The sequence below is a fragment of the Delphinus delphis genome, chromosome 12 (assembly GCF_949987515.2).
Source record: "Delphinus delphis chromosome 12, mDelDel1.2, whole genome shotgun sequence".
NCBI classification, from domain to species: domain Eukaryota; kingdom Metazoa; phylum Chordata; class Mammalia; order Artiodactyla; family Delphinidae; genus Delphinus; species Delphinus delphis.
Genome location: NC_082694.2, coordinates 52,728,378 through 52,740,965, shown reverse-complemented (window position 1 = coordinate 52,740,965; position 12,588 = coordinate 52,728,378). Strand labels below are relative to the sequence as shown.

The 12,588-nt window shown below is 48.8% G+C and overlaps 1 protein-coding gene across 1 annotated transcript in view; it reads left to right on the top strand.

The window, feature by feature from the left end:
- PRKCE (protein kinase C epsilon) overlaps positions 1–10,071 on the top strand; it is a 506,967-nt gene extending 496,896 nt beyond the window's left edge. The window contains exon 16 of the mRNA XM_060026691.1: positions 9,714–10,071. Within this exon, the coding sequence (XP_059882674.1) occupies positions 9,714–9,860 (147 nt within the window). The 3' untranslated portion in view covers positions 9,861–10,071. The remainder of the gene's footprint in view (positions 1–9,713) is intronic.
- The last annotated feature ends 2,517 nt before the right edge of the window (positions 10,072–12,588 follow it).

Here is a 12,588-nt window from a genome sequence, read left to right as displayed (position 1 = left end):
ATTCCATCAAGCAGTGGATTTGACAGAATTCAGCTGTAGTTGGTAGTTCAGAATGCCTCTTGGTCTGAGGGACTTAGTCCATTTAAAAAATACATTTAGGGGCTTCCCTGGTGGCGCAGTGGTTGGGAGTCCGCCTGCTGATGCAGGGGACACGGGTTCGTGCCCTGGTCCGGGAAGATCCCACATGCCGCGGAGCGGCTGGGCCTGTGAGCCATGGCCACTGAGCCTGCGCGTCCGGAGCCTGTGCTCCGCAATGGGAGAGGCCACAACAGCGAGAGGCCCGTGTACCGCAAAAAAAAATAATAATAATACATTTACATATGCAGACGGCCTCAGGAGTGAAGCGGCTTTCCCTCAGACATGGTTTAGATGAGGCGGTGGACCAGATTATGGGGGAGGGGGCGTTCGACCTGAGGCTTGGGTGACTCCCCATCTCTGTATGCTAGTAGCAGAGGCCAGCCTGCTGCCATGATTCTCTCCTGTGGACCAGGGAATGGCCAGGAACCAAGTGGCTTCCCATTTTTACATGTCTTGAAGCTAATCATTTGTGCCTGAAAAGCAAATGGGTCTTGATTTTCTTTTTCCCTAAAAGGTGGAAACAGCTTTACTAAATAGAGGCCACAAGCTGGAGGGCCGTGCAACCCATTCAACCAGGCTGCTCTATTTTTAATTGAATTCGTTGGCAAAAATTAGGAGATCTAACATGAAAATGTGTCTGGGGTATTTGGTGGGAATTCAGGAGACCTAGGAACCTTGGGTCTGTGTCCCTGAAGGAACACATCAGCTGCTGGGGCATGTGCTGCCCACTTTGCCCCCAGCTCTACAGCTCCTTGTGGACACACACACACCCTCCGGCTCATTACAGAGAAAAGAAGAAATGATGTCATAGCCAGCACTGCTAAAAGTAAAATTCATCTTCTTTCTTCCTTTTTGTTTTTCTTATCTTGCTTTATGCCAGAAAGTTTAAAGACAGCCCACTAGGATATACAAAGAACATACTGTAAATGTAATGGCAGTGAAAATGAGGAAAGACAAACAAGGTTAGGAAGGCAATAAAAGGATCAGGAACGTCCTTTTGGGTGGGTCACAATTCTGGCTCTTAGCTTTTGAGAGAAGACTGGTTAGTCCTAGTATTTGGAGTACACAGGAGATGAAGCACACAGGTCACCCCGGTGATACAGTGATTATTCTGTGAACTGAGATCAGGGATCATCCCAAAGACAACGCTCTTTGTTCTAACCGTACTGTTGTGATCAATATTGACAAAGAAGCAATGCTAATAATTTACATTTACTCTCTGCTGTGTAATGTTCTCATCACTTAAATGTATTATTTCACTTAATCCTTATAACAAGTATATGGGGAGGACTACTAATATCCCCATTTTACAGAAGAGGAAACTGAGGCACAAGAGAGAATTCCTGATTTGCCCAAGGCCACAAAGTTTAGCGTGCATGCTAAACCACTAGGCTACGCTGCCTCTCAGAGGGCGACATCTAAAGAAACCAGTGTGGTTTGCCAGTGAGCTCTTGGGTATCCTGATTTTATAAAGACCGATATAAAATAGGAATGGCATGAAATTCAGAAGGAATACCAGTATATTGTGTGACCCTGAGGGGAAGCTGAATCCAGAACAAATAGGCTTTCAGACTACAAAAAGTCCCTTTGAAACTGCTAAGAAAAAGAAGAAAGAAAGAGATCCACTGCTCCTTTACACAGAGGGACTCAGCAAGGCTGCACGTCAGAATCACTCACGGAGATATAAAAAAAAATGCAGGGCTTCCCTGGTGGCGCAGTGGTTGAGAGTCCGCCTGCCGATGCAGGGGACGCGGGTTCGTGCCCCAGTCCAGGAGGATCCCACATGCCGCAGAGCGGCTGGGCCCGTGAACCATGGCCGCTGAGCCTGCGCATCCGGAGCCTGTGCTCCACAACGGGGGAGGCCACAGCAGTGAGAGGCCCGTGTACCGCAAAAAAAAAAAAAATTACAGAGGTCTGGGCCCCACCCCCTGGACATTCCAGTTCACGAGGTGTGTGTTGAGGCCCAGGTGTCCATATAGATGCATGTTTGTTTCTGATACACAGGCAGGATAGAGAACCACTGACTGAAAACAATGACAAATAGCAAGGCTGTTATTTTGCCTCTAACTTTTCCCCAAAGAGAAATATCTTCAAAGTTCAAAGATTAGGGCAAAAACCACTCTTGGGTGAACTGAAACCCAAGAGACGTGAACTAATGAATTATATCTAATGAAGTCACCTGGGAGCTATAACTCACCCAGGCCAGGTCCTGGAGCAGTTACCCTGAGTCTCTGGGGTGGGTATAGCATCACTCTCATTTAAAGTTCCATGGTGGTTCTGTTGTACGGCCGAGTTTGAAAGCCACTGTGCCAGGCCCAGGTGAGTCATCTCTCAGGTTAGTGAAGAATCAGCCGTGCCCACTATTTGGTTATTTGGATTTGATGGAATAGAGCAGTGGTACCAAATGGTGGGACATGGGCAAACAGTCTCCCAGTATTCAGAAAGAGGGAAAATGAGGTTTGGGATACTCTGAGATGGATGTGATTAAAGCAAGTTTCTAGAAGGTTTTATGAGAAGATAGTTTGTGGACACTTAGGGGAAAATGGTAATTGCTTGGAGCCAATTAACTTCACCTCTAGACTAATAGATGAGAGAAGTGCTGCAGGCATTGTGTATCTTTATTCCAGCAAAACAATTGAAAGTCTTGGATAGCATCCTCCTGAACAAGATGGAAAAAGTGACCGTGGCTGGTTGATTTACAGTGGATTTAACACCCGTACCCACAAAGTGTGCTGGTGCGACGGGGTAGGTCAGCTTTGTGAGAGAGCTCTTTGCAGAGGGCAGGTCAGACGGCTCTGAGCCTGAACTTCCCTTATATAGTATTTTTATATGCATCTTGTTAAAGAGATGGGAGGCATGCCAATCAGATTTTAGGATGACAGAAATCTGAAGGATATGGCAGAAAAGATGGATGACAGAATTAAAATGGCATTCACTAGGACTTTAGAGTTTACACGAGGTTTACTTTTATGCTCTCGTGCAATCCTCAGCACGCTAGGTAGATTTATTATCCCCACTTTCTTGGTAAATAAACTGAGATTCAGAGAGGTAAATTACAGAATCGTTATTTACAGTAATCTTAACGACCTAGACATAAGTACCACCATAAGAAGAAATCAAGGTTAAGTGTCAGAGGTTACATCTGGATGCAAAAAATCCACTTCAGAAGTTGGGGATTTGTATTAGTTTCCTAGGACTACCATAAAGTTCCACACGGCGGGTGGCCTACGACAACAGAGATGTATTGTCTCACGGTTCTGGATGCGAAAGTCTTTGATCAGGGCGCCTGCAGAGCCGCGCTCCCCCTGACACCTGGAGGGGAGGAATCCTTCCTCGCCTCTTTCAGCTTCTGGCGGCGCCAGATGTTCCTTGGCTTGTGGTAGCATCACTCTGCTCTTCGTGTGGGTTCTCCCTGTGTCTCTTCATCCGGTCCTCCCGCTGTGTGCGTCTGCCTCTGTGTCCAAATTTCCCCTTCTTATAAGGTCACCAGTCATCCTGGATAGGCCCCACTTTACATCTGCAAAGACCTTATTTCCAAATAAGGCTGAGGTGCTGGTGGTTAGGATTTCAACATAGCTTTTGGGGGAGACACAGTTCAATACATAACAAGGTTAAATTGGGTTGATAAAACTGTAAGAGCGTCACTGTTTTATCACAGTTACCTCAGAAATGATAAAACAGTGACACCGTCTTAGACATTGATTTAATTTGAGAGTTTCCACCGGGTAGAGGGTCATGCCACTTCCCTTGGCATTGCTCAGACCACGGAGTCAGGGATCGAGCCATCGGTTCTGGCCACCACATTCTAAGAAGGAAATGGATGAAAACATGGTAGGGCACCACCATGGCAAGAGAGTTGCTGCGAAAGCTTCCACTGGCAGCCTAGACAAACCCTTGATGTGTCTCCCTGTGTTTTCTATATAGGGAAAATCCAAAAGTATGATCAATTCTTGGTTAACAAAATTAAAAAGGGGGGAAGGGATAGAAGAATATGTTGAGAGAAATTTCTAGGCAAATGATAGTTGACTTGAATTTCTGTTCCAACCCTCGTTTTTGTCAGGCAAAACAGCTGTGCAGTTACACGTTTCTCATTTCATTTAACGTCATGGGTGAGCGTGTGTGTATAAGCATATGCACGTGTACTTTGTCGATATGTGGGTATAATGAATATATGTGTATATGGAAAGACCCAGTTAACTGATGTTAAGCAAGCATTCTAGTTATTTAAATTCTCCCTTTTTCTTCGAAGATATTTAAAAGAAGAAAGAGCTTAGATAAGAATATTGACATTTCAGAGCTAAGAGGAATCTTGAGTTTGACTGTTGCGCGAATAAGAGGGTTTTGAGCAAATGAGTATTAAGGGATTGCTGTGTGCCCTGCTTTGCAGTAGGTACCTCGAGGGATACGAGAGGAAGACGTGACACACGTAAAAACATGACAAGGAGGGAGCAAATGCATGTTCCAGGGACTGCCGTGGGGGCTGCAGGAGGGGGGCTGGGGTCGGGGACTCGAGAGGGAGGTGGAACCTGAAAGCTGGATTTTTGGAGACCACGTGGAGACAGCATGTCTCCCCAGAAAGTTACGGTCACACACATGGGTCCGGGGACCCTAGCTTGTGGTCAGTCTACTGCCTATGCCCTTGCTGTCACGCCAAGCACAGATGAAGAGGCGGTGTGGGACCAGCACGGTGACTACAGGCCCGTGCCCCGGCCCTCGGTGCTTTAGAACAAAGTCATCTGTTGATCTCGTAATCAGATAAAGACAGAAGCAGAAATCGCTGGCTCCTCTGAACGCTTGTATTTATGACTTCAGTTCAGTGAGGGCTATGAAAGAATTGCGCCAGCCAGACAGGAAGCGAGCATACAGGCAGCCTGCCCGTGTCCGCACTGGGGTCCAGACACTGCCACAGTCGGCTGAGCCTCCGGCCCTCAGTGGCCTCAGGGCGATTTAAAAGGCAGGTCTCCTACCTTTGCCTCTCCAATGCAGTTTCTCAGAGGCATCTGGAGTGACCTGTAACTCTGTTTCCATAGTTCTACCTCACTCCCCTGCTGCAGATGCCAGAAGTGTGCCCTCCCCCCAGGGTCAGCCCCAGACCTCAAATCCAAGACCTCACATCTCAGTGAAGCCAAAGGGAAGAGGAATGTTGTTCTCCCCTGACACCAACTGCAAATACCCACCAAGTCCGTAAACTTCTCTTAGCCCATCTGTCTTGGTAGAATTTGCCCAAACCCTGGTTCATCCTCTTTCTTTCTCAGACCAGCAGTCAAGGAACCCTAGTGGCCCAGGCTGACCACTGCAGGGAGAGGAAACCCCATTAACCAGCCCTAAGCCTGCCTGTCTCTCAGGGTGCTGTGGGGCAGCCATGGGCTGGGGTGCACTGCTCCAGGCTCTTTGTGAGTCAGACCTCAACCTTCTCCAAACAAAAACACCCTCTGGCACAAGAGTGCCACAGGTTCTGAACCCAGATCACTTCAGTGGCTCTAGATAAAGCAGCAGCAAGAGACGTGCATTCGATTATTTTTTTCCTCTGATATTTCTTGAGCGCTCTCTACGTGCCAGGCAGTACGCCATCCCGGGGATGGAATGGCGGGTTCAACCCAGTCCCTGCCCCCAGGAGCGCACAGATTACTTGCAAAAGGAGGCGGACACCCAGGGTGGTAAGTGCCGTGATGAGAGTTAGGAGAGGTGATAGAACCCCCCTAAGAGGCCTGGAGGGACAGAGAAGGCTTCCTGAAAGCAGGGCATCTGAGCCAAGATGGGAAGGTGAGCAGAAGTCAGCTCGGTGATGAAGACGGGGCAGGAGGCAAGGAGGGGAGAGGGTGCCCCGGGCCGAGGACTAGCTGAACAAAGACTCGGTTGCAGGAGCAAAGCCAATGAGTCCAGAGGACTTCGTGGTTCCCCCGGGCCCGGGAGATGAAGCTGAGCAAGTGGATAGGCACGAGATCCCAGAGGGCCTTAGAAGTGAGTAAGAAACTGGGGCTTTTTCCGAGAGCAGTAAGCCACCGTTGGAAGAATCTCAGTGGCTGGAGGAAGCACGGGATGTTCAGGCAGGCCCTGGCTCAGCACTAGTTCAGGATTTGAAAGCATCCAGAGAACTGTGGGCTCAGGCCCTGCCCTCACGAAGCTCACGGCACCCGTGGGCAGATCACGTGGGCTGTGCTGGGGAACACAGCCATGGCCACGGCACACGGTGCTAAGACTCGGAGGCAGGGTAGGATCCCACATTTGTTGGGTGCCCATTGTGTGTTGGGGTCCGCACGAAGGCACCCCACATCTGGCATCTCATTTAGTCCTCAAGGCAATCTGTAGGGCACCTGTGACCACCCCCCTGTTACAGATGAAAAGACCAAGGCTCAAAGAGGTGACCTTCACACTGTCATCTAACCAGGATGGGAGGTCAGCCAGTGCTCTTTCTCCTCCTGCATTCAGCCTTCCTTCCGTGTGGGTCAGAGGATGTGGGAAGGACTTAATGGAGGAGATGAGGTGCGAAGAGTTAGAAGGCTGTTCCGCTGTCCCAGTGTCACCTCTCAGGCTGTGCGGTGGGGGCCGAGAATCAGGCATTTAGATATTAGGAGAGGCACATGGGGCACATGGGGTGACTAAAGATCGAGTTAAACAGGGAGTGTCTCTAGGAGTTTGCCCATCAGAACCCTGGAGTGGAGTCTCGTGCCAACTCTGTAAGGGAGACAGCAGCTTTCCAAAGAGTAAAACCAGTGAGTATAGGATAAAATCCCCAGTCCTCTCTAAACTTGAGGATGCTATGCTGCCTCCAACGGTATTAACAGGGGATGGGGTTTCTCAGAAATACTTGCTTTGGAAAACTCCCTAAGCCTCTAAGGTTAATTCATAGTCAGGAATTGTTAGTTATTTGAATTGGGAATGAGTGACTGACATGCACCTAAGCTGTCTCCAAGGGAACTAGGGCCTGGGCCGGGTTGCGTAAGGGGTACGTGAGCCAAGTGCGTTCTTCCGTAGAGCTCTTGAAGAATGGCACACTCGCTCCAATGCCACAGATGATTCTGGGACCACTGGAAAGCCCAGAGCTGAGCTAGATTGCTACCCAAGCCAGCCCGCCATGGAGCTAGAGGGCCTCTGGGAATGACGTCCCTAGCTGTATTGACTGAGCCCGATTCCCTGGTAAGCAGTCAGCAAGTTGGGACATTCAGACATCCTGTGGAATCTAGCTCCGTCACTATGCTCATTTGACCTCAGGAGAGGAAACCAGTTTCCATGACTAATGGACAAAAACAATTGAAAGGTGAAGCACAAGTAGTTAAACAGGGGAGCCGATGCCAGAGTGTTTACAGGTTTCCTGAGGTTCTCTATACACTGGCTCCCCTCCCCCATTAGTGACCAGTGAGAGGGAGCCAGGAAGGAAGTGGTCCTGCCCCTGAAAGTACCTGGGCGTAGCCCACCATTGGTGGTGTTACCGATTGAGTTTCCCTCCTGCCCTATTCCTTGCCAATCTTCTTCACCAACTCCCGCCCCTGGTCCCCCTCTCCTCCTGCCCCCACTGAGGATGCCCCTTGGTCGCCTTCTGGGATGATACTCAGTGCTTCCCAAGTCTTAAAGTCTTGCTGCCACCTTTTCCCCATCCTGCTGCTCCCCCAGCACCACGGGCCCATACTCTATAACCCCTCTTCAATCAAAGTGAACCCATCCCTCCTTCGATAGGGATCTTCAGAAGAGGCGTCACCACACCCTTTCCCCAGGCACCTGCCCTCCCACGTCCCTCATGCGTCACTTGGGTTTGGGCTCTGTGGTTCTCCTCTGGAGTTCCTCTCCATGAGGGCCCCCCTTTTCCTCGTGCTCTGTACACACTGGAGATGGAGAACGCGTCATCCTCTTGCCTGGGACCAGCCCTCCTGTAGAAAAGACTAAGCCACTCCTCGGTTTTCCCATCTCAAGGGGCGACACACACATCCTGCTGCGGCAAGTCCTGTTTCCATCCCTGGGGCTTTTCTGTGTCCCCCTTTTGTCTCCCCTCCAAGGTCTCTGAGACCTACTGAACTATGCAGCTCAAGGCCAGAGAGAAGACGCCAAGCAGGACTGATGGGTGCTGAAAGATGGGAGAGACTAGCTCATCTCCGCTCTGTGCTGTCCATCTGATTCAGATCTCAATCTGGGGAAATGTGAAAACAGACTCCCCTGCCAAGCTCACCTCACCATGTCACCACTCTCCCCAGCCCACAGACCTCTCCCACCATGCTGGCTTACCAGCAAGTCGTTCTGGCTTTGCTTCAGCCTAGTGGTTTGACCTAAACGTCTCCTGTTTGAATTTGACTCTTGCCGTGTCTTCCCACGTCTCCAGTACCCAGCTTTCCAGACGTTCTGCACCACGGGAGGCATCGTGCTGAGAGCTGGATTTGAGTCTGGCTCTGCTCTGAACTCATTGGGTGACTCTGGGCAAGTCACAAACCTTTGTGAGCCACGGTTTCCACATCTGTAAAATCAGGATAATGACACCTGCCTTTTCCAAGGATCAGTGAGCAAATAAACGTGAAGATGCTGTAAACTGTAAAACAGCACTTCCCAGACGATGTTCTGCAGAACTTTGCTCCCATCTTCCTAACCACCTTCCTCTCTGCCAAGGTGCCTTCCTCCCGTCTCTACCGACGTGATTGTAACTCATGCTTCAAGTCTCAGCCGGGCCCCGACTACTCCATGAAAGTTTTTCTAACGATTGCAGTGTGTTCTAGACAGGAATACTGATTCCCGATTCAGCAGTGAACCCCCGAAGGCAGAGAGCATTATTCATACTTGCTGATTTTCTCCAAAACCCAGGACTTGTTTGATTGATGCCCTCCACCCTCCACAGACCATAAGCCCAATTTTGGTAACTTGAACCTCCAGCTGGGTATGGGTCTTTCTGAGCTGGGAAGTCAGTGGTGGGCTTGCTGATGTATTCACTCATTCAGTAGATGCTTAGTGCAGGGGACTGCTGGGGACCCAAGGCTGAGTCAGACAAGGGTTCCGCCTTTAAGGAGCTCGTGGTCAGGACAAAAGCATTAACAATTCACTGCAAGTCAGTGTCTTGAGTATAATAATAGAAATAACGTGGGAACACAGAATAGCAGGTGAGGATCAAGGGAGGCTTCCCAGAAGACGGTCCCACCCCCCATCCCATGCATCCTCCTACTTATAGAGAAGATGACATCTGGAGCAGACATGGCAAGGTAATGGGGGGTTTACCTTTATGGAAGAAAGACCACTGGAGACCTTGTGGGAGGGAGATTCAAGTTCACTTCCTGGATCACAGGAAGGGAGGTCTCAGTGGAGCCAGAGGGTTAGGGCAGGTGCTGGAAGGGGGAGTGTCCGCAACACACACACAGACATGCACACACACACTCCACCCCACACACACAGTCTATGGGAATCCCACTTCCCTGCTTTTCCATCATACCTCTCACCCCGTCTTCCTTCTCACCTGGACTCATTCTTCCTCTCCAAGTCCTCCATCACCTCCCGGTCCTGGGGCCATTCATCGTTACCTCATTGGAACAGCTCGATGTCTGCTCTCAGTAGCTAGAGGTCTGCTTTGGCGAGAGGCTGGTCAGCGCGATGCCCACTCCCTGCGGGGGGCCCTGGGGAGGAAGGTCAGCCTGGAGTCAGTGCTTTCTCTTATCTTCCCACAGAAAACCAAAAGAGACGTCAATAATTTTGACCAAGACTTTACCCGGGAAGAGCCGGTACTCACGCTCGTGGATGAAGCGATTGTGAAGCAGATCAACCAGGAGGAATTCAAAGGCTTCTCCTACTTTGGTGAAGACCTGATGCCCTGAGAAGCCGCTCCAGGTGGAGTTCGGTGATGCTGCAAGCAGGGGCGCTGGGAAGATTCCTATTTTCCCGTAGGACGGTCTTGAACTACTTCTCCTCCCCGGAGCCCCAGTCCCTTGTCCACCCTCTATTTATTGCATTCCCTCCCCCCAGGCCAGCTCCTCCCTCTTCCCACCTGGTGACCAGAAGGCACTCTTGGTTCCTGTCTCACCAGTAATGCAGAATCGTGTGGCGTCAGCAGTTCACTGGACCCAGTGCCGAGTCTGGTCCGTTGGCAAGCCTGGCTTCACTCCACGGGGGCTTCTGGCAGGGAAGCGACTTCAGGCCTTTTACTGAAAAGAAAAGGAAAAAAAAAAACAACAAAAAAAAGCTAACGAGACTCTGGCTCTGCTCATGGACGCAGAGTCCTGACAACTCTTGCTTCTCATCCCTCCAGTCCCCCCCGCCTGCCACCATCTGCCATTCTATCCAGTAGAAGAGACTGGTGCTTCTTCAGCCCAAAGATGGGCGCCCTCAAGGCACGCCCAGGAAGGAGAGAGGCTGGGAGATGCCCGGGTTGGCTCCCTGTGTTGGTTTGCTCTGGAATGGCTAATTCTCGCTTGCTTTGGTTTTAGCTTCGGGGCATGCCAAAGTTGTGTAAGCATGTGTCTCGTGGAAGAAATCGCTCTCCGTAGAAAAAGAAATTTGATTTTGAACTCGATTAACATTTGAAAAATAGATGATCAAATTTGCTTTCTAATTGGCCAAAAGATATAAATTCCAGTGTTAATACAGGTATATATTAAAGGGCTAATAAATGATCGTCCAAGGTTTATGCTCTTAATGCTTTCGTGGCACGTGAGGCTCTGTGAATTGAGAGAAAAGGAAACTAGTAGTGCTCTTCGTTATTCAAGTTCTGCCTGAACTCCAAGGCCACCGCAGAGATGGCCGAGGCCTTGGGGTTCTAGCAAAACTCGCCTCCCAAATTCTCTTTCCAGTTTCGTCCTAAGTCCCCAGCATCAACTCTATTTATTTTCTGCAGCAGTGTGCAATTTTTGCGCACTTCTCCCAAATGGTAGTACTACTGTGCTGTGGTTTTTAAACATTAAATGTGTAAAGTTAAATATGAAATATCTGCTTTTGGAACATGCAGAATGAGGCTTAACATGGGTTATGCAGAGGGTATCGGGAGATTGAAGAGCGACTTATTTGAAAACTGACAGGGTGGCAAGATGCGCTCGGAGTTTTGTTTCTGTGTGACATGGAATGGCGACTCATGTGGACACTATTTAATGGATGTGACATTACCTCCTGTAGATATGCTAACAGTGTTACATTCTTTGATTTCCAAGGGTTCTCTGTGGCTTTGTGTACATGTTTCCTGGAGGTCGTTTGATTATCTATTTTACTGAACCGATTTAGCAGGGAATGGAATCCATTCCAACTGTTGCACGTGGATTTCCCAGCTGCCCCTAAATATATATACTTGTGAGTGGCAAAGTGGCACTAATGAAGCTTTTTGCCTTTTGTACATTTGAGACTTTTGTATATAGTGTTTGCTGCAAGGCCTGTGGAATTAATTCATTGAATTTAGAGGTATCAACTGCTGCATGTTCAGGCATATTATAAAACTTTAGTCTATGAAAGAATAATTATAATAATGTCCAGGTGCAATACTCTCTGAGTGTATTGGTTCAAGTTACCGAGAGATAAGGTGTGTTTCCTTCTTTCTTTTTTTTTCTCGGGGGGGGTGAGGGGTGTTCTTTGTATTGTTTATTTCATTTTGGTTTATTTTAAAAGATGTAAACTCACATATAGTTCTCCTGCGCTCTGTTATGCCCTGATAGAGATGGGAAAGAGAAAGGAATGTTCTGGATGGTGGTTTCGAAGTTTGGTCAGTGACTAGCTGCGGCCCATTACCTGGTGTCCATATGTGTATCTGGCTAGTCACGTAGCCTTGGTTACTAGTGATGCCATTCAGTTCTCTTTTGTTTTGATTTTTTTAAAAACTCAGGTGTAATTATTAACTGTTCTTATGATAATTTCAAATATTATGCTGTATCAATTTGTGTGTTTGGCATACCAGTGAAGAGATGAAGAACAGTAGGTTAATTGATCTTCGGTAACTTGACGTACTGGGGAGAGACTGTCTTCTGGAGTTGAGGACAAGCACAGAAACATCTTCATGGTGGCATCATCTCATTCTTTAGGAAGACATGACAATACTGCCCATCTTACTCATGCATCACCACTGCTCTCTGTTTTCTCCTCTGCTTCCTTCACCCTGATGGACTTTGAAACACCAAGCAGACTCTAACTATAATGCCAACTGGCCTTGTCCAAGGTATTCCCGTGTCAGCAGGGGCTGGACCTTCCTGAAGGACAACTGGCATTTTTGTTGGGAAGTCAAATAATAATACATTCCACCAGGCAGCTCCAGGCAGCCACTCAGCGGGTTGCCTGGCCCAGAGATGCCCCCTTCCAGCCCCCAAAGCTGGGCTGGCTGGGATGCCTCCTGTTTGGGGCTGGAGCTCATCAAGTTCTCACACAGGCAGATTCAAATCCCACGTAGTCTATAGAATAAGGCTTGTGTGTTCCGTGAGTAGTCATTGTTTCATTTTAGCTTTCACAAGAGTTTGGAAGCAGACACACTGTTTCATTTCTGCCAGTTCTTTCTAATCTTTCCAGGTCGCTCACTCACTTTTTTTTTTTTTTTTAAGAAAAAACGGGGGACGGGAGTGCAAAAAAAAGCCA